Genomic DNA, 21729 nt, shown 5'->3' on the forward strand with positions numbered 1-21729 from the left:
GTGGAAGTCCACACTAGGTATTACATATACATACCACTATGGTGTTTTTCTTCACTCCAAGGCAGACTTGTATTCTCAAATTAAGAAAAGTTCCTGACAGCCCACAACAGAGGGCCAACCGAAAGCAGGTGGTCTTTCTTGAAGACAGGAGAAGGGTGCTTACTAGCTTATGAGGGAGAGGAGGCACAACTGCCCGGCCTAGAGCACCTTGACAGGAAGGAGAAAACCTCTAGGGCACTCCCTGAATGGGGAGGAATAACAATAATGTAATAATAATTCTACTTTATACCCAAGGCAGAAGGCTACGAGTACATCAGGAAAAAAGCAGTCTTTTGGTACTCATTTAACAAGCCAGAGCAGAGCCCTAGCCAGAGAAATATTAAGAACTGAGGGCTGTTGTTTAATCTCACCAAAGCCTGGTTGCGAGTAAACTGCTGGAGAAAGTGGGGGAGCCTGACAGCAAGGAAGAAAGAAAAAGGACCCAAGGGAGAGTCAGACAGGCAAGCCAAGCCGTGTGGAAAGAAACACAGCTTTCCTGGAATGAAATGAGCAACGCACAGAAGACAGGAGGCTAACGGATAAATCTTCATATTATTAGCTACTTCTTTTTTTTTTTTTTTTTTGAGACAGAGTCTCACTCTGTTGCCCCAGCTAGAGTGGTGTGGCATCAGCCTAGCTCACAGCAACCTCAAACTCCTGGGCTCAAGTGATCCTACTGCCTCAGCCTCTCGTGTAGCTGGGACTACAGGCATGTGCCACCATGCCCGGCTAATTTTTTCTATATATAATTTTAGTTGTCCAGCTAATTTCTTTCTATTTTTTGTAGAGACGGGGGTCTCACTCTTGCTCAGGATTTGAACTCCTGACCCCAAGCAATCCTCCCGCCTCGGCCTCCCAGAGTGCTAGGATTACAGGCGTGAGCCACTACACCCGGCCTATTATTAGCTTCTAAGGAAAACCAGGTCGCATCTTTAATTATTTCAGTCTATGGATATACACTCAAATATACAACATTTTCTGAATGAGAAAATCTAGAACATATTTTTTAACTCAACTTTAAATCAAAGCATTTAAGGATTTGAATAAAATTATCAAATATCTATTGGTAATCTTTAATTCATTAATTTGGCTACATATATTAAAAACTATATTTGATTTAAGATGTTATAATTTTTCACTTTCACATTTGAAGTGATTTTATTCAATTCTTCACTCACTCCTAAGACCTTCGTATCCATCTCAAGGCCGTTCTCATGCTGCTTAGTACCTCTGCTAGCACCCCTCATCTTCACGTCCACTCAAGTCCCCTGAGACGTGGAACTTTGAAATATAAGTGTGATGCTGCTACTGGTTTTCTTATCTGAACATAACTTGTGTGAGTCTATTTGAAGTTATTCTTTCACTTTGAAGCGTTAAAAATTAGGACTATTCTTTAGTTCCATGTCACAGTAAATAAATCTGGTTCCAAGAGAAACACAGTATGTAAAGTCATAAAAATCAATCAAGAATATAAAATTACCAGTGAGGACTGAAATGCAGAGCTCCAAGGTTACTAACACTAAGCTTCAAGGAGGACAAAGAGGAGACAGAATAGTTGAAAGTCGGTACTAATTCCCAGAAAACTTCCTTAAATATACAGTTTTCTTTTCTACCTTTAAACTTTAATTTTCAAGAAATCTACATTTGTTAACAATAGTATTCTAGATGCAATATGATTTCCTCTTTCGTTTTTTAAAATTGTCATAAAATCTTAACTACATAGTTTTGAGCAAGGCAAATATAAATGTATATATGTCATGAAATCTATGCATTTCTGTCAAAGACCAAATCACATTATGAGGAGGCCAGGGACACTAACCTTTAAGAGGTAGTATCAATTATAACTGTACAACAGAAATAGTGATCTTGTGCCAATAACAGAGTTATAGGGTCAGAGGAGAATTTTGAAAGGAATCTGGTCCAATTTCCTGTCTCAGACAACTAACATTTTGAAAAGACAGAAGTGGTGGTCTTACTGGGGAAGAAGAACAAAATAAGAAAATGATGACAAAAAGTCTGAAGAAAATATATTGAAAAAAGTACAGCATTCTTTAAAAGTCATAACATTCATGTCCAGACTAGAATATTGAAGAGCATCAGTTTTTTTTTGTGTTGGGATATTCAATTTCAAAACCTCCCATGGCTCAGGGTCTGACACTGTGAACATTTGCCAAACCCCATGAGCTGGTTAAACTATCCTTGACCTAAGTACCACCTTGCAAAAGCACTGAAATAGTCCCACAAAACAAAAGTTATTGCAACTATGTATAGATACTATTAATGTCGTTTTCCCTCACAATCAATGGCTCTGAGGGACAGAAATTAAACTGACATTTACCTTTCTATCCTTTAGAAATGATGCTGTTGAGAAAATGCTCTAGCCCTGTCTGTGGTGCATCTTGTACCTGCTCTTTAGCTCTCAGGTCAGCATTAGGTTCTGTTAGTGCATGTTAGGGTGGCGATTACTTTCAGATCCATGTGGTAGGATGACTTCTACAGTAAAGGGAGTATAACAGCATGGCACAGTCATCCAACTGTGGACTGTGTTCTGAAGTGCTGTTTTCTTACCATATTGTACCAGGCACTAACAATGTATTTCTCCTCCATCTCTCTCTGACTCTTCGTTTTCTCATATTCTTTCTAAAAAAAGCACACGTAAATATGAACGATATAAAATAACATAAAAAATATTTACAATTAACTGTCTAAATTATGGATACAATTGTATAGCAAGGATCTCAGAAAATAAAGAATCAAAAAACAAATATTTTGGCTGATAGTGGGTCAGCCAAAATGGTAGTGGGTTATCAGAACTTATTAACATTAGTGTCACTAAAGTTGGTATACAACCCCCCACTGCTAAATTTGATTGGCTTAAAAAAAACAATCAATGTTATTGTATAGTACAGTGAACTACCCACCTCTAATGAGTGGAACAGTCGGTCCCGTTCCTGGAGTTGATTTTTAAGAGCTTGTATTTCTGGTGCTGCTCCTTGATTCTGTTTAGGATCTAAAGTACGGATAACCTGCAACAATAAAAAAAAATTTTCAAAGTCTCAAACTTAAAAAATATAACATGTAAGAAAGCAATTAAAAAAAAAATCAAGGGATAAAACAAGAATCAAAGGCCATCTTCCAATGGTACTCTAGAATTGAACATATGAAATAGTATTAATTGTTGTAACTTTTTTCCTTAAGATAGGGTCTTGCTCTGTCACCTGGGCTAGAGTGCAGAGGTATCATCACAGCTCCCTGCAACCTCCAACTCCTGGGTTTCAAGAGATTCTCTTGCCCCAGCCCCCTAAGTAGCTGGGACTACAGGCACACACCACCATGCCTGGCTAATTTTTCTATTTTTTGTAGAGACGAGGTCTTGCTATGTTGCTCAGGCTGGTCTCAAACTCCTGGTCTCAAGCCTCGGCCTCTCAAAGTGCCAGGGTTATAGGTGTGAGCCACCGCATCTGGCTGTAATTGTTGTAACTTAAAATAAATTATTTTAATGGCCACAGAATAGTCATACATATTTATAGCTTTTTAATTATGTAAAATAATCAATTATAAGAAGTAATTCTAGCTAAAATTAATAAATATAGTTATGTGCCACAAAATGATGTTTGAGTCAACAATGGACTACATATATGGTAGTGGTCCTATGAGATTAATGGAGCTGAAAAGTTCCTATCACACGATTACTCTCCATTGTGGTAAAATTTCCTCACACTATTCAGCACAGTCACATGTGGCACAAGTGTGCAGCCTAGGAGCAAGAGGCTACACCACGCAGCGTAGCTGTGGAGCAGGCTGTATCATCCAGGTTTACATAAGTTGACTCTATGATGTCTGCACAACGAAACTGCCCAATGCTGCATTTCTCATAACATGTCCCCATCATTAAACACCTTGTGCTGTACGCAGGCACTACTGACAGGGCCTACCCTTTTCCTTTCCTCCGATTCAGGTCAGCAAGCCCCTGCCTCTCAACAGGAACGTACCTCGGTGAGTGGGTCCAGACTGGTTCAAACCTATTACTGTGGCCCTGTCTCCTCCTCTGCTGGTAGCTTAGCCTGGGCATGGGTACTGGCAGTTCTGGCTGGCCAACAAGAGGGCTTCTGGGAAAGTCTTTTTACTTTTTTTCTTAAAGTTTTTACTATTAAAATGCTCAAGCCCATAGAAAACTTGAAAGGGTAGAACAATAAAAACCCATTTACCTTAACCTGGAGTCACCAGTTGGTACACACGCATGTGTGTGAGCGTGCGCGCACACACACACGCTCACAGGCATCGTTACTTGTTTTAGGGACTATTTTAAAGCAATTTGCAGACCTTATGGCATGTAACCATTAAATCCTTCAATGTGAATCTCCTCAGGGTAAGGATATTATCCTATATAATTACAATACCTTATCATCTGTAAGGAAAATGAACGATTCTATAAAATCCTTATTGTTTGGTCCAAATTCACATTTCCACAGATGTCCCTAAAATGTCTTTTATAATTGACTTCCTCTACCCCCAATCCCAGACCCCAAAGGTGAATGCACCCCATTTGCAATTTAGGTGGGGCTCTCCCACACTCCACTGCCCGTTTTTGTTTTTATGACAAGAACTTTTATCCCAAATTTTGGATTTACCTGATGGTTTATTGAAGGTGCTATTTAACTTGTTCCAAAAAACCTCATTTTTCCTGTGAACTGGAAGTTGCTTGGATTTGGGCTGATTATTATTTACAATGACACTCCATCAGGAGGACAGGATGTTGGTTGTCTAGTGTTGTTGATGACTGGTTATGGTGGTGACTACCACTCGTTTCCTATACCAGGTGTATTTCCTCTTGGTATCAGTAAGTAATCTGTGAAGTGACCTACTTTGATCACTGCTTCTTGTCCAGACTCCTATTTGTTAAAAGATTTCCTTGTTTTTCCCTGACAGTTCTCCGTGTGAGAACTCACTACACTGTACGTGCACTGCATTTCAAGACTATGGTGAAACATGGTCGGAAAGTGGAGTGAGATGTCCACAAATGCATACTTACACTTTTGGCTTTCTCTAAGTATTTTTTATATCGTTCTTCCATTTGCTTCATTTCTTCTTCTTTCTTCCGTAAAGCTTCTTGTAGTTCTTCGATTTTTAAGGCTGCAGATGAGACACAGTAAAAAAAAAAATATTTTTAGATCGTCAACTTTAAATATATTTCGACTGACTACTAATGAATAGTTAAAAGCTTTGAGGGATTGTATACGCAATTTTCTTTTGTAAAAAACCAATTTATAGCTGGTCATAGTGGTGCATGCCTGTAGTACCAGCTGTTCGGGAGGCTGAGGCAGGAGGATCGCTTGAGACCAGGAATTGGAGGCTGCAGTGCACTATGATTGAGCCACTGCACTCCACCCTGGGTGACAGAACAAGAGCCCATAACCAAACATACAAAAACTCAATTCATAATTTTTTTTGCAGAAAGCTTTTCTTATAAATAAAAATTCTGCCCAATTTTTGCTTTATACATTAATCATAACAGTATAGAAATATATAAATTAAAAAGTACGAATTAATGGATGAATGGATAAACAAAATGTGGTATATATGTACAATGTACTATTATTCAGCCTTAATCCTGACACATGCTACAATGGAGGCATCACGCTAAGTGAAATAAGCAAGACACAAAAGGACAAACATGATTCTGCTTATGTGCTTTAACTGGAATAGTGAAATTCACAGAGATAGAAAGTGGAATGCTGGTTACTAGGCACTGGGAAGAAGGGGAGTGGACAGTTACTATTTAATGGGTATAGAGTTTCAGTTTGGGATGATGCAAAAATTTGGGAAACGGGTAGTGGTGACAGTTGTACAACAATGTGAATGTACTTAATGCCACTGGACTATATACTTAAAATAGTTGTTTGCATATGTATATTTTACCACAATAAAAAAAGTAAAAGCCTGTCCTCTCACCTCTTATCTCTTAGTTAATACAAAAGAATTAACAAAGTCAAGCTCCCTACAGGTGTAAATATCAATGGAAGTACTCGTTTGGCTGAACTTACATACAACTATAATACAACATGAAAATATCTAACTTCACATAATATTCATTGGAATCCACAATTATGGAAAAATTCATAACTGTAATTAGACATTTAAGACATAAAGATGATTATATATTCTTTCTGTAAACAAGGCAAATTCTTTAATTGCTAGAATATGTAATAGGACCTATTTCTTTTTTTTTTTTTAATTTTTATTTTCTTTTTTTGGTTTCCACTTCTGTGTGAAGGACCTATTTCTTAAAGAAAAATTTTCTATAAACTCATTATCACTAGGGTACTGTATGGTTAGCACATTTTAAAACTACGCAAATTAAAAAAAACTCACAGCTGTTGTTAAATCTTGGCTCAAGATCCTCGATAATGGCTCTCTTCTTCTGAAGTTCATTATTGGCTTCGTGTAGCTTCTCTCTGTAACAAAATACGAAACACTGTGTGACCTACTACTGTTTCTATTTAATAAATTTTTCCCACTTCAAATTAAAGATCTAAGTTCTTTATATTTGGATTGCACAAAGATGAAAAGACTAACATGAATATATTTTAAAAATAAGTAAAAAGACAAAAATTTTTGTTTTGTTTGAAATAATAGCCATTTCTTTTACGTAAACCTGTATAAGAGAGGGTACAGATCTTTATTCTAGGAATAAGGATACCGTAAAAATTAAATTTAAAACTTTGCAGAGGCTTTACAATGCAAAATCTTGTTGCAAGAAAAAAATGAAGTTCTAAAAATAAGAAGAGAACACTGCCTATCCATAAAAAAGAATGAACTAATGACACAGGCAATCACATGAATAAATCCCACAGAATAATGCTGAACAAAAGAAGTTAAAAGGGTAATTAACGTATGACTCCATTTCTATGGAGGTCAAAAGTGTCAAAACTAAGAGAAGGTGAGATGAATAGATCTCACAGAATAATGGTGAACAAAAGAGGCCAAAAGGGTAATAATGTATGATTCCATTTATGCAAAGGTCAGAAGTATCAAAACTAATGGAAGGTGACTTAGATCAGCACTGTGGCTCTTCTGGGGACGAAAGCAGTCAACTGGGAGGGAGACCGCGGAATCTCGCTGGGTTGCTGGAAACGCTCTACGTGTCGATCTGGGTTATATCAAACTGTATTCTTAGGACTGATATGTATGCTTTACTACTTAAGTTATATTCCAACATAAAAGCAAAAGAATGAACAGAAAGCAAGTTTTTTCCCAGGTATTTGTATATGTGTAGTTCTCCTTCTATAGTATTTATTCATTTTTTGAGACAGAGTCTTGCTCTGTTGCCCAAGCTAAAGTGCCATGGCATCAGCCTAGCTCACAGCAACCTCAAACTCCCGGGCTCAAGAGATCCTCCTGCCTCAGCCTATGAGTAGTTGGGACTACAGGAGTGCGCCACCATGCCCGGCTGATTTTTTCTATATTTTTGAGAGACAGGGTCTGCCTCTTGCTCAGGCTGTTCTCAAACTCCTGACCTCGAGCAATCATCCTGCCTTGGCCTTCCACAGTGCTAGGATTACAGGTGTGAGCCAGCGTGTCCAGCCTCTCTATAGTATTTAATGTGGTGCTATATAACAAGAGGAGGAAACACAGCTGTAAAAATTGGAAGATATAAAAGAAAAAAATAAAGCACTTTGTTACATATATTTCTGATATTTATGTATAAATATATAAATCTTTTTCTTTCTCAATTGTTTTTTGAGGGTGTGACATGTAGTTGTGTTACATATGTGATTTATATAACATAAATATATATACAGAATGAAAACTAAGCCCAGTGACTTGCCACCAGGTTAGGAAACACAAATCATCCCAAACTTTAAAAGCAGCATATATTGCTATCCCCTTCCCTGAGGCAATCAAATCCTGGAATATTAATCATTCTCATGAATTTCATGATGGTTTTACTGCCTTTGTGTTATTCCTAAACAATACATTGCTTAGTCTATGGCCATACCACCCTGAACTCGCCTGATCTCGTCTGTTACATTGCTTAATTTTGCCCAATTTTTACTTTATACATTAATCACTATATATTATTCTGACTTGCAGCTTGCATTAACCATTAATGTCTTTAATCTATGCTCATCATGTGCTAGCCCTAGCGCACCCATTCTCCTCACTGTATGGTGTTCTATTGTTTGAATATACTTCATTCTATCACTTTCCAATTGGTGGGCACTTGTATTGTTTCTCCTTTTCTGTGATTACAGACAGTATTCTTCCATACTTTCTTCTACATGTCTCCTGGTACACATGGATAACAGTATCTCTAGGAATCTAGGGTATATATAGTAGAACTGAGAGGTCACAGAATATGTGCATGTTTACGTTTACTAAATAAACTGATGTATACTTGTACCAGTGGTGGCTAAGAATTACCATTGCTCAACATCTTTAGCAATACTTAGTATGCATGCTTTTAAAATATTTACCAATTTGTTGTGTGTAAAATGGTCTCCATTGTAGTGTGTGTGTGTGTGTGTTTGTGTGTGTGTGTGTGTGTGTTGACACAGAGTCTCACTCTGTTGCCCTGAGCAGAGTGCAGCAGCAGCATCACAGTCATCACAGCTCACAGCAACCTCAAACTCACGGGCTCCAGCAATCCTCCTGCCTCAGCCACCCGAGTAGCTGGGACTATAGGCATGCACCATGATGCCTAGCTAATTTTTTCTATTTTTTTGAGAGACAGGGTCTCACTCTTGCTCAGAGCTGGTCTCAAACTTCTGACCTCAAGCGATCCTCTCGCCTTAGCCTCCCAGAGCACGCTAGGATTACATGCCTGAACCACCATGCCGGCCCTCTACTGTAGCTTTAAATTTGTATCACACTGACTATATTTTGAGATGTCTATGGGCCTTGTGGTGGGTTGAACTGTATCTCCCTCCAAAAATAAATTGAAGTCCTAATCCCTAGGATGTATGAATGTGACATTATTTGGAAATTGTCTTTATAGATGTCATTAGTTAAGATGAGGTCATATTAGATGAGGGTGGGCCCTAAATCCAATGATTGGTGTCCTTATAAGGCCACATGAAGACACAGACAGACCTGCAGAGAAAAGAATGTCACTGTGAAAATGGACAAAGAGATTAGACTGATACATCTATTAATACTAGCTTATTAAGTATGAAATGCCTGACAGTTGGTATCTCTGATGTTTTGCTTTGACACTTCTTTTTTTTATTGTGAAGGTACATCCTTGTTTCAAATGCATGTTTTGGCTTGTGATTACCTTTCAAAAAAAATTTTTTTAGAGCAATTTTTGTGAAACCATGCATAAGTCAAAAATTGTGTTATTTTTTAACATGAGTTCCACCATGGAACTAATGTAGCAGAGAGCTTGAAGTATCAACAAAATGTTTGGGAAACATGTAGCTAATGAATGCATAGTATACTGATGGTTTGAGAAGTTCCATTCTGGTGATTTTAATCTTAAAAATGAGCCATGTGGTGACCTGAGACCAAGCTGGTTAAGCTGAAGGCTATAGTGGAAGCGAATCCATCTCAACCTACATGTGAATTAGCCGTAAGGTTTGACGTTACTATTCCAACAATATTGGACCACTTGAAACAAATGGACAAGGTAAAGAAGCTGGATAGATGGGTTCTGCATAAATTAAATGAGCATTAGAAGAAAAATCATCTCAAAACTTGCCTTTCTTTGCTGTCACGACATAAAGCTGAACCATTTCTACACTGTATTGTTACATGTGATGAAAAAGGGGTTCTTGCTGACAATCCCAAGTGTTCAGCACAATGGTTGGATAAAGATGAAATGCCAAAACACAGTCCAAAACCAAATATTCACCAAAAAAAGATAATGGTGTCTGTTTGGTGGTCCAGTGCTAGTATTACCCTCTTAAAGCTTCGTGAAACCTGGTCAATTGATAACAGAGGATGTTTACTGCAACCAGTTGGATGAAACGATGAGGATGCTTGCGATTAAGCAGCCGAGACTGGCCAACAGAGACAGGCCAATTCTCTTGCAAGACCACATGTAGCAAAAACCAATGCTGTTCAAACTACAGAAGCTGGACTCGAAACTCTGTCATCCACTGTATTCACCAGGCCTAGTACCGTAACTACCACTTCTTCCAGGCTTTGGACCACTTCTTGTAAGGAAAAATACTGAATTCTCAACAAGGTATAGAAAACGCCTTTCGAGATTTCATCGCCACTGGCTCTCCAGGCTTCTTTGCTGCTGGCATAAACAAGCTACTGTTAAGAGGGCAGAACTGTGTCAATAGTTTAGGCACATACTTTGATTAACTTACTGCTTGTTTGAGATACAATAAACTAAACTTTGGATTCAAAATTGGACATTTCATGTTTAATGACCTAGTACAACTAAGGAACACCAAGGATTGCTGGCAGCCACCAGAAGCCAGGAGAGGGGCAGATTCTCCCTCAGAACCTCTAGAAGGAACCAATCTTCTGACAACCTGATTTTAGACTTCTAGCCTCCAGAACTATGAGAGAATATTTCTGTTGTTATATGCCGCCAGGTTTGAGGTAATTTGTTATTGCAGGAATGGGGAACTAATACAGCTTCCATCTTCATTAATAGATCCTTTCTGATGAAGATTTTTACCATGTAAATGACTGAGCACAGAACAATGGTCAGATAGTAGTTTTATCGAATGACAGCTGTTCTATCTTTTGCCATAAAAGAATGGAAAAATTAATAATAAGAAGACACTATTTAGTACTAAATTCTCATTGTAATTCCTACAAAGGCTGGAAGTAACATTTTCTGTTTTTCCAGTACATTAAGATTCTGCCCACTGGTAGACTTTCTAGCAATCTCAGTTGCTAGGAGTATCTCATGTTGCCCACATTCAAAAAGAAAAAACAACACGAAACTGGATAGCATGAGGCAAACTGTCAGACAACAGGATTTCTTTCCAATCCTAGTAGAATAAATGAAAATTATCTCTGTGGTGCCCAGGATGTCTGGTTCAGCTCAGTGCAACACTGTAACACTCCAACGGGCTGGCACCTGACGCCCCCAGCTCATGCCTGCCAGGAGTTTGGCCATCGTGTGACAGGAGGGTTAAAGCTCCTGTGGGGTGTGAGAAGGCCACGAACCATTTCTAATACTGTCAACCTCGGCTAAAGGTAAAGATATTATATAGATGAAGATTTCTTCTTCACGAGAAAACAAATGTAACTGCTTTAAAATTTATTTCACCTTTTAGATTAACTAGTCTTGTTCAGCTATATCTGTAATTCAAGGACAGATTTGAAAATCTGCTGCTACTGACAAGTTTTCATACTTTGGGCCGGCCGTACATTAGAGCTGGCCGACAGCACCTGTGGGCTACGCCCGGCCTGCAGCCTGCCTGTGTATGTGACGCGCTGCTGGAGCACAGTCGCACCGCTAGTTCACACGCTGCCTACGGCGGCTTTCGAGCTACAACGGCACAGCTGAATGGCTGGGACAGAGACCAGTAAAGTAACTGCTGACGGGTTCTTTATAGAAAAAGGTGTCTGACCCATGATCTGGAGTGTCTCAAATTCCTAACTATGACTATAAATACTATCACAAAGATATAAAAGCCGGGAATGTTGTTTGAGAAAGCAGTTCTGAAGCAGTCACTGCTCCGACTTGAGGGCCTTGGGAGGAGAGGGCCCTTCAGACGCTCGTAATATGCGTGATGGTTTCTAGATCTTCTCGCCGGCTGTGCCAGTGCCGAGGCACTCTGAACCACCTAACATAAAGCACCATGTCCACAATGGGAGAATGAGCCTCAACAGCCACTATACTTACAGATGTTCTTCAAGCTTCTTTTTTAGAAGAACTGACTAAAAATGAAAAATAAAAATTAGTTATTATCTACCATTTAAACTAATATATTAATTTTTAAAAATTAAGAGTACAATAGTAATTAATGTGGAGTGAGTCCTCAGTAATTTCTTTGTTCAAAGACCTCAAAACACACAATGTATCCCAGTTTAATTCTCTTTAATAAAAGGAGAGGGCAGCTCATAAAGGACAGCTATCAGTATAAAATACCCCCAAACTGGATACCTGAATTCTCTATGTGTAGCCAGGGAAATGACTAAAAAAGTCCCTTAAGTATAGACCTAATATCCCTCGACTCAACAGGCAGGCAGGACTCTAATAACAATAAAACTTTCCTTAAGATACTGTTTAGCTGCCATACTGTTTTCCTTGTATCATGATAGTCTTGGATCAATTCCCATAAATACTTGTGACTCAACCAGTGATTTACAAATATGCACAGGTTGCAAATCATTTGTGTGATGGTATGGGATGTGACGGATGGTATGTGCGCAGAATTTAATATGATGGAGAATGTAGCTTTGACTAGGTATTAAAAACAAAAGGTCTCCTATTAAGCAGAAGATCAAAATTAACCTAAAAATAAACACTGAAGGCATTCTATAAAGGACCACTAAGTTTCATAACTAACACAGGGTACATATTATTAATGAATTTTACCAAACATTTTACTTTGCGATAAACAGTTATATAATTCAGTCAAAATCCAATTAATATAGATTTATTAAACAAATTTTCCAATTAATCAACAGCAGCAATGAGGGGAAAAGAACTTGGAATATTAAGTTCTTGGATTTTCAGTTGCCTTATTTGATAATGATTACCGTAACTGTTTATTCAAGTCTATTCTAACACAGTTTCAAGTTCTCTTAGCTCAGTATGTTAACTACAGGTAGGTCAGTAGGACACAAGGACTTCCATCGCTGTTCCCCCCAAATATACAGAAAGATAACAACCACATAAATTTTCCATTATTACTCATTCCTTCTTCAGTACAGAGGGTAAAATGTAAGTACTTTTTAAAAACCTTAACCTTAATGTTGTACTTATGTTTTGATTAGACTCCAGTAAAATTTTAACTAATATATAATGAAATGATTAAATGAGTGGTTAATATGCCAGGCACTGCACTGAGTCATGTCACGCATGTCTCATGGAAACCTCCTAGCACCGGGGGCTCCATAACTTCACAGCAGCTGCCAGGTGGCAGATCTGAAATTAAAACCCGGGTCTGCCAGACCCCACAGACTATGTATGGTCTTCACTTGCAGGCTTTCTGTGGGGCTGCCTCTCCAAAGTGAAGACTGTTACTACCAAAACCTGTGGCAGGAGGAGGCCAGACTGCGGCAGGAAGCTACAGTCAAAATAATTTGTATAAATGAACTAGTAATGGTGTGGGGCAGAAGTGGGATGGGGAAAAAAAACCCAAGAGCAGATTTCTTTTGGTTTGACTTTTTTACATATTGATATTCTTTAAGTGTCTTAATTGTAAAGGTCATAAATCTATATAAGGCAGGTAATATTGATATTCACTCTGAATAAAATTGCCTTAATTAAAACTTTCAATACCATCAACCGTGATGGCAAATAATGTTTAAATCAAAAAACTGCTCACTATATAAAAATGAAAAGAAAGCCATACTTACAATAGCCTTGAGCAGAAGCCATGCCAAGAGACAGAGAGGACAAGTTAGTATGAAGCAAATACAGCAGCCAAGAGAAGGAATGATTTAGTAATTCATGAACAGAAGTAAAAGATATGCATTTTTTTCAGAAATGTACATTTTTCTTTCTTCTATGGTCTCCTCATCCTGTCTTGTTCTTTGAAGTTTTATATACTGTAGCTAGCTCAAATTATCCATGTGACTGGATATAACAATGCTTTTCTGCTTCCATGCTAAAAACAAATGACATAAAAATAATAATAAAAATGTGCAAACCATCCTACTCTGACTTATGGTCACATGAAAGGACTATGCTTTTGATATCAGACAGGCAGAAATTATGTTGTTCTTCATCAGAAGGGACTGATCCCTTTGGCAGGTTGTTCTATATATTATACATTCCTGAGATCCAACACTGTAGGTTAGTGAAAGAGAAGAGTTAAGACAAAAACATCAAAAAATCTGCTGGGGAAAGAACCACATATCTGTACTGCACTGTTTCTTTCTCCAAACCATTTGGAGGCAGAGCTTCAGCCATCTGAATGTTTTCTACATATGGGAAAGAGATCAGAGAGAATTTCTGCTTAGTTTAGAGTGAGACATCTCATTAGCATCTGGACAGTCAAATTAAGTGGTTAATTTACGCAAATAGTACTTGACAGGGCTGGCATCTCACCTCTCAAAGTTTTCTTTAATATGTCTTCTTGAAGTAATGGCACACAGCATTTTAAATTAGATGTGATTACCACAGTGATACCTAATCAGGTTATGTCAAATTATTTTTTAAAGAATAAATGCTTTTATTTATATTTTAAATAAGTAAGAGAACCAAGCTAATGGAGATTGCTGTAACACTGAAGTTTAGCTGGTGCTGGTATTCGCCATTTTTGCCTCCTACATGCTGCACACCCTTCTCCTCCCTGCCACAATGAATCAACAAAAAGTCTCCTCACTGCTTCTTAGAAACCAGAATAAATTTTACATTCATCTCAGTTTAAGAGACCTAGTGATTTCATTGAAGTAAGAAATGTTACTCCCTTTGGTTCATCTCTAAGGTACATTTAATTAGGCTTAATAATATTTTAATACATTAATGGTGGCTTTGTTTCACCTCTTTGTGGCTTAGCATTTTAGATAAAAACATATTTTAAATTTTAATAAGGACGTAAGGTAGTTTAAATGTTGGTGACAATTTTAGGAACTGGGAATCCACTTGGGAGTTTAACAAGGACTACCAACACATAATGAAGGGATAAACTAAAACCACCAGTCATAGACAGAAGGGCATGCTGCTAATATCAATTAGACGATGTTCAGACAAACTGATTAAATCTGGTTACGGTGAGCTTTTTATATCTCATAGTCTCAGTACATTCTAAGTAATATACTTAACTCCCCTTTTTTGGCTTCTAATCCTCTTATATTAATAAGCCTAGATGGAATCAGCCAAATCCACAGTTTTGAAGTTGATCCCCACAAATGACTCTATCAAAGGAAATAAACAGATTTATACTGAAATGTCAGAGCTTACAGCAATTACACGGGTAATAGGGAAAAAAAAAAAAAAAGAGCTATCTGAAGCAATGACTGGTCACCAAAATTTAGATTTTTTCCCTCTCTTACACTATTTTTTAACACTTTATAAGTCTTAGCTTTGTTGTTTACTGCTCACTAAATGCAAAGGGGTTTGCAAAATACGACTTATTTACACTTTTGCCCGAGATCAACTGGCTGTGAAGGACAGTTAACATGCCGAGGTAAAGACAGTCCTTGGCTCCACACACACTGATCATGTTTCGTGGGAGCAAGCAGTGCCAGCTGTGACAGAGATGCGCAGTGTGTGGAGGGAATGTGAAAAAGGCCAGTGGCGGGTGGATTCAGAAGTTTAGAGATGATGGGATTCTAGGGATGACATTATTTTCTTAAATATCAATTCTACATTAAAAATTTCTAATTGAACATACTAAGTTTCTATTAGCATTTTTTTTTTTGTATCAAAGGGGAAAAACCCTGTATTTTATCTTTGAATACTGAGCTGAACAAATTTAGAAACGCTTCTAATTCCCAGCAGTGGGACCCTGAAAGAGATGATAAAGTACCATCTGGTCCTTGTTATGATGAATGTTAGTAAAAAGGAAAACACTGTTTCTTTTCTATAACCAATATACTGCCAAATTATTTTGATAAAGACCATCATATAAAAAATAAAAGCTATATCTTTTCTCAACATTGTGCAACTACTGGACCATGGTGGGTGCATATTAAAACTTACATCTTCTGCTTTCGAGCCTTGATCCTGTAAAGACTTTTGCAGTTCCTCAACTTGTGACTGTGCTTCCAGAAGTCTTTGATTCACCAGCCTAGAAATCAAATGTACGTTAATTTTGCAAGTACTGACTTACTTATGCCTTTTTTCCTTAGGTTACCATATTGGTTGGAAAGTATAATTAGGAAAATAAAGTCTCATGTATGGTAGTAGTATAGTAGTTGCCTCATGTCATGAATAGTAGCTGACTTTTCCGGTTGCTTTTTATATTGTCTGAAATATCTAATGATGATTTCTAATGTAGTACTTGGGTGGACAAATATTTTGAAACCGATGCACGTATGCATATCTATGCATCTGAAATTTACTTCCGTATGTGTTGGTGTAGTCCACGTATCAGGCACTTTGCTCAGTACCAGTATTAAAAAATCCTGTACTCAAGGAATTTACACTCTAGTGCAGAAGTAAAAATGCAACCAAGTAAGCAAATAAAATACAATGAGATAACAACTTCAAGACAGCGCACAGAGGCATACAAAAGAAATGGTAATCTACCAAAGCAGCAAGGACTCTGGAGGAGCTGAGACAGACCTGATGTGAATTGAGACTAGAACAATGAATAAAATACTCACTCAGTTAAGGGTGGGAAGGGGTTTCAAGAAAGAGGTGTGTCTAGAGTACACAGGAAAATGAGAGGGTACAGTGAGTTCAGGAATGGTATGGCTGACAAATAAGTTACAAGCGGAAAAACAGCTGGAAAGAAAACTAGAGGAGAAAAGGAGCAGCTCGGGCTTAACGTGGTATGGAATTAAAATTATCTGAGATTATCAACAAACTTCAAATCTGACTGAAAACTGGAACAACCCAGGCAATCTACGTTTTTATTTTTTGAGACAGAATCTTGCTCTGTCATCCTGGCTAGAGTGTCGTTGTGTCAGCCTACCTCACGGCAGCCTCAAACTCCTGGGCTCAGGTGATCCTCCTGTCTTGGCCTTCTGGAGTACTAGGATTACAAGTGTGAGTGAGCCACCGTGCCCAGCCTAACCCAGGCAATCTTTACTAATGCTGATTCCAGGGCCGGAACTTCATAAGTTCTCTAGGTTATTATGATGTAACATTTAGCAGACCAGTTTGGCTCCCTAGGTCTTGGGCGATACCAAAGGGTTGCAAGAAGTGGAAAATATGATCAAACAGTAATTTAGAAAGATCACAATGGTTTTGGAGAGGAAGATGCTATTGAAAAAGTCAGACACAGATCGGGCATGAAGACTGAGAGGAGACTATTACAATTATTACCAAATATGCCTGAAATAGGAGGAGACAGAGGAGGAAATGTTTGAGAAAAGGCAAAAGAATACAAGGAATCAAAAATATTAGCACTGAATAGCAGTAAATAACACTTAGAAGTTTGGTATTCACCAAGAAAGGAAAGACAGGAGGAACAGGTTGAGAAAGCAATGTAAATTATCTGATTTTGTTTTTGTTGAAAATGAAGTGCCTGGAAATGTACACTAACAGCTAGAGATCTGAACCTGAAGCACAGGGTGAAATCTGAGTTGAACATGCAGATTTAGGAGCCACTTGGAGTTAACTGAAGCCAGGAACATAAATGATATTATCTGAAAAGAAAGCAGAGTGTAGAAGACCAACAAGGATGGCCCACAGCAGACCCATCCAGGGGCAGGAAGGTAAGCTCAGCCTGGAGAATAGCCAGGGTATTCGGGGCATAAGAGAGAGGGCTACTGAAATAAAGAAAAAATGTAAAGGAGGAATTTAGCAGCAAAACTGAATATAGTAGAGAGATGATGAGGAAGGAAAGTCTTAAAGGCTTCCCTGGATTGGCCATTTGAGAGATGACTGGTTATTTTAGTAAGAAATATTTTAGTGAAATGGTCATTGTAAAGCCAGATTGCCCCAAATTAAGGACAAAACAGCAATAAGTATTTAGAATCCAAATAGCCAAAATGTTCAATAAGAATTTTTTTTTACTTAATTTGCAAGAAATTATAAGCCACAGAGAATGACAGTAAAATTTAATCAATCTGTATTGTTTCACATTAAGGAATACAAAATGTGAATGTTTTTTAAGTAGTAAAAGAATAAATTATCTGAAAATCCACATTCAATATTGGGACACTGTAGTTTTTTTTTTTTTTTTTTTGAGACAGAGTCTCGCTTTGTTGCCTAGGCTAGAGTGAGTGCCATGGCGTCAGCCTAGCTCACAGCAACCTCAAACTCCTGGGCTCAAGTGATCCTTCTGTCTCAGCCTCCCAAGTAGCTGGGACTACAGGCATGAGCCACCATACCCGGCTAATTTTTTCTATATATATTAGTTGGCCAATTAGTTTCTTTCTATTTATAGTAGAGACGGGGTCTCGCTCTTGCTCAGGCTGGTTTCGAACTCCCGACCTCGAGCAATCCACCCGCCTCGGCCTCCCAGAGAGCTAGGATTACAGGCGTGAGCCACCGCGCCCGGCCAAGGGACACTAGTTTTGTTCAATCGTTTTCCAAAAGCAATATGGAAACACGTATAAATCTACAAGACTGTTTTTCAACCATGCATTTTAGTTGTTTCTGAGATTATCACCAACATCGTAAGCCTACTAGATGAAAGTATAATCCCAGTCTGTATCAGGATGTTCCTTGGAGGGGTTTGAAAACAATTTAAATGCCTTGCGATAGGGAATGGATGAGCAAGTAAACAGTAATGCAACTGTTATAGTGCGAAGTGTGTAAGCAACACAAATATAAATAAATATACATTAAAGAAGTTCATCTACAAAATAAATGAGCGTTATAATGCCTCTCTCATGGAGTTGTTTAGAGGATTACGTGAGATAATATATGAATGCCTGCACACAGCAGGTATTCTGTAAATATGGAATGTCTCTACTTTCTTTCTCCCCCTTCAGAGAGTTAGTTAACATCTTAATCAAAGTCTAATTACTGAAGACATATTGTTGTCAAGGAGGTGAAGGGCAGAGTGAACTTGCGATCACAATGCAAGTGAGATCACGGATCCCTGCAAAAAGCTCCTTGGACAATTCTGATATGGCTCCATCCTCAGCCCTCAGCCCTCTCCTAATATTGTCTGAGGGTCAGCAGGTATTATAGACATTTTAAAAATGCTAACTCACTGGGAAAACTAACTGCAAGGGACTTTGGAGGTCTACTGCAAACCTTGCCTTCTAACAGATGATATATGGGTGGTGAGCAAGTTGTATTTAAGACAACAGAGTTTAAGACTCAGTGGGACTAGAACTCAGGTTTCCTGGTATCCAGTCCAGTGCTGTAAACTAGTAAGTGATTAAGTTGGAGACAAGGTAATGTAAATACTTATAAAACTCAGTAAGAATAAACAGGACAATTCACATAAGAGAAAAAGCATCCTGTGAGAGAAAGACAGAAAAACGAATAAATGTTTTGCAAACATGGTATAAGATAAATTGGCAAGAAAGAGGGTACTGGTTAGTCACAGAGGCTTTAGAGCCAAGCAGCCTAGGTAAGACAGGCCAGGCACGGTGGGTCACACCTGTAATCCTAGCACTTTGGAAGGCTGAAGCAGGAGGATCCCTTGAGGCCAGGAGTTTAAGACCAGCCTGGGAAACATAGTGAGACCCCATTTCTACAAAAAATAAAAAAATCAGCCTGTGTGGTAGTGCAAGCCTATAGGCCCAGCTATTGGGAGGCTGAGACAGGAGAATCACTTGTGCCCAGGAGTTTCAGGTTACAGTGAGCTATGATGACTCCCACTGTACTCTAGTTCAGGTAACAGAGTGACCCTGTCTCAAAAAAAAAAAAAAAAAAAGATTAGACAACTTATTTAAAACACTTAGCACAATGTTTGGAACAAACAGGTGCTTAAAAAATATTGCTATTATTATTACTTTTGTTATAGATCATAGGTGGCCATAATTTAAAAATAAGTTATCATCAGTGTTGCAATTTAAGAAACAATCACAACACTTAGTTGTAAACAGCTATAAATAACACAGGCACTTGGGACGTAATTAGTCGTCTACACACATGGATACTGTATGAATGATGATAGCTGTCCCGTCTCTGATAAAAAAAAAAAAAAGAGAGCAGTAACTGCAAAGCCTGCGAGAAACAATGCACAAGCATTATCAGGAAAGTTGTGGCTGACTTTTCATTAAAAAACTTAGGGTAGGAAGAGACTTTCCTGACTAAAATGGTTTAAATAAACCCCAGAGGCAGAAGACTGATGAGGCAAATACAAGACACTTCCGACACAGCTACTCACGGCTCAGCTGCTTCCTTCCTGCAAGGTCCTCCCCCTCTTCTCCATTTCCCACTCTCAAGCACTCTAAAACATCACTCATTATCTGTGCTCCTGAAAGTTGATGTAAAATTCTCCTTCTGTTTATGCTTACTGGTGCTCTTGTAATCACCCTAGTATTTCCACTGACTTATGCTGTTTGCCGATTCTACCTCAGCAGCTTCAAAACCTAAAGCCATAGGAGGAAGGGTAGGATGTTTAAAACTGTCAGAGCCATTTAGACTAGGAATGCCAAATTAATCAGGCATAATAAACAAAACTTCTGTAAATACCAGGCAAGCTATGACGCTATCAATAAAAATGTCAAATCTCTCAAAAAATGACAGAATATCACAGAAATAAAAAAACCCACTATATGTCTGTTATTTAAGAAACATTTCCAAAAGGCAAAAAAGAAGCAAAAGACAGTCACAACAACATATAAATGTAACCCTCATCAGAGTAAATTACTGATTTAAAAGGTAACTAACTTTGAATGGCTCTATAACACCATACACTGAAAAATTATAAGCAGAAAAGCAATTTTCTTGTTAAATCTGTAAATTTTAAATTCTCAAAATAACTGAACTGTTCTTAAGGTCACTGATTTCCTTTTAGGGTCAAAATCAATAACAGATCAGGAAAAAGGCTTTGTCAGTTCAGTTATGATGGATCCCATCGCTTTCCCCACACCAGCGGACCCTTGGAAACCACTGGCTGGCGAACACAGGGCAAACTTAACCAACCTAACAGCGATTAAGAATTGAAATTGTGAACGACTGTGACTTAACGGTCAGATTTTTTTTAATCCTCTTGCTTTAATTAATCATTAGAAAGGGTAAACGGTAGAACTTTGACATCATTTTGCTCGAAGAAAGAATGGTTAATGTCATCCATAAAGAGGCACAACATTTCTTGGCAAGTTGGCCCAGAAGTGGAGGAATGGATTAAAGTTCTCTTAAGAGGAAAGAGCCAGGCATGGTGGCATGGTGGCTCAAGCCTGTCATCTTAGCTTCTTGGGGGGACGACTTGAGGCCTGGTGTTTGAGACCAGCCTGGGCAATAGAGCAAGAGCCCATTTCAAACTACAAGTCAAATCTTTGTTAAAGGGAAGCAAAATCAAGACAAATAGGGAAAACTTGTGCCACCTATATGTACTCTACCTATTTTCCGTCTCCAGTTCATTCTTGCGTAGGTTTGCATCATCTAGAAGGCTCTGCAACAAGGCAATTCTTTCATTGTCTGAACCCTCCTGGTTAATTTTTAACATCCTGTTCTCATGCTGAAGACGAATAAGTTTCTCCCTGAATGAGCAAAATAAAAACTGATTATCTGGCACATCAATGCTATATAGGGTCAAAATCCAACTAAACACAGTTACAGATTTAACACACAGAATAGAAGTAAAAACCAAAGTACCTGAAACTAATTTAGTTTCTATTATAACTGACCAAGACATTATATTTCCTGTATTAAGTACTTTCTTTTAAGAATGACTAATCTGAAGATAATAGAGTCTCTAAATATCATGGTTTGTAATAAATGAGATTTTAAAATCTTATTTTCCTTTCTGATTTACATATTTAAGGTATGAATGCATTCATTCATTTGTTCTTTGGTTCTCACCAGGA

At 38.1% G+C, this 21729-nt stretch overlaps 1 protein-coding gene across 3 annotated transcripts in view; it reads right to left on the reverse strand.

The window, feature by feature from the left end:
- The window catches only part of HOOK3 (hook microtubule tethering protein 3), a 102881-nt gene that overhangs the window by 12642 nt on the left and 68510 nt on the right, over nucleotides 1-21729 (reverse strand). For 2 of the 3 annotated variants that reach the window (XM_012777367.3, XM_075997317.1), the window contains exons 15-21: nucleotides 21262-21402; nucleotides 15827-15914; nucleotides 11855-11889; nucleotides 6412-6494; nucleotides 5072-5172; nucleotides 2961-3065; nucleotides 2608-2679 (exon numbers count right to left, since the gene is read on the reverse strand). In XM_012777367.3, the coding sequence (XP_012632821.1) occupies nucleotides 2608-2679; nucleotides 2961-3065; nucleotides 5072-5172; nucleotides 6412-6494; nucleotides 11855-11889; nucleotides 15827-15914; nucleotides 21262-21402 (625 nt within the window). The remainder of the gene's footprint in view (nucleotides 1-2607; nucleotides 2680-2960; nucleotides 3066-5071; nucleotides 5173-6411; nucleotides 6495-11854; nucleotides 11890-15826; nucleotides 15915-21261; nucleotides 21403-21729) is intronic. The other variant, XM_075997318.1, reaches the window with a different exon arrangement.

This window comes from Microcebus murinus, chromosome 24 (assembly GCF_040939455.1).
Source record: "Microcebus murinus isolate Inina chromosome 24, M.murinus_Inina_mat1.0, whole genome shotgun sequence".
NCBI classification, from domain to species: domain Eukaryota; kingdom Metazoa; phylum Chordata; class Mammalia; order Primates; family Cheirogaleidae; genus Microcebus; species Microcebus murinus.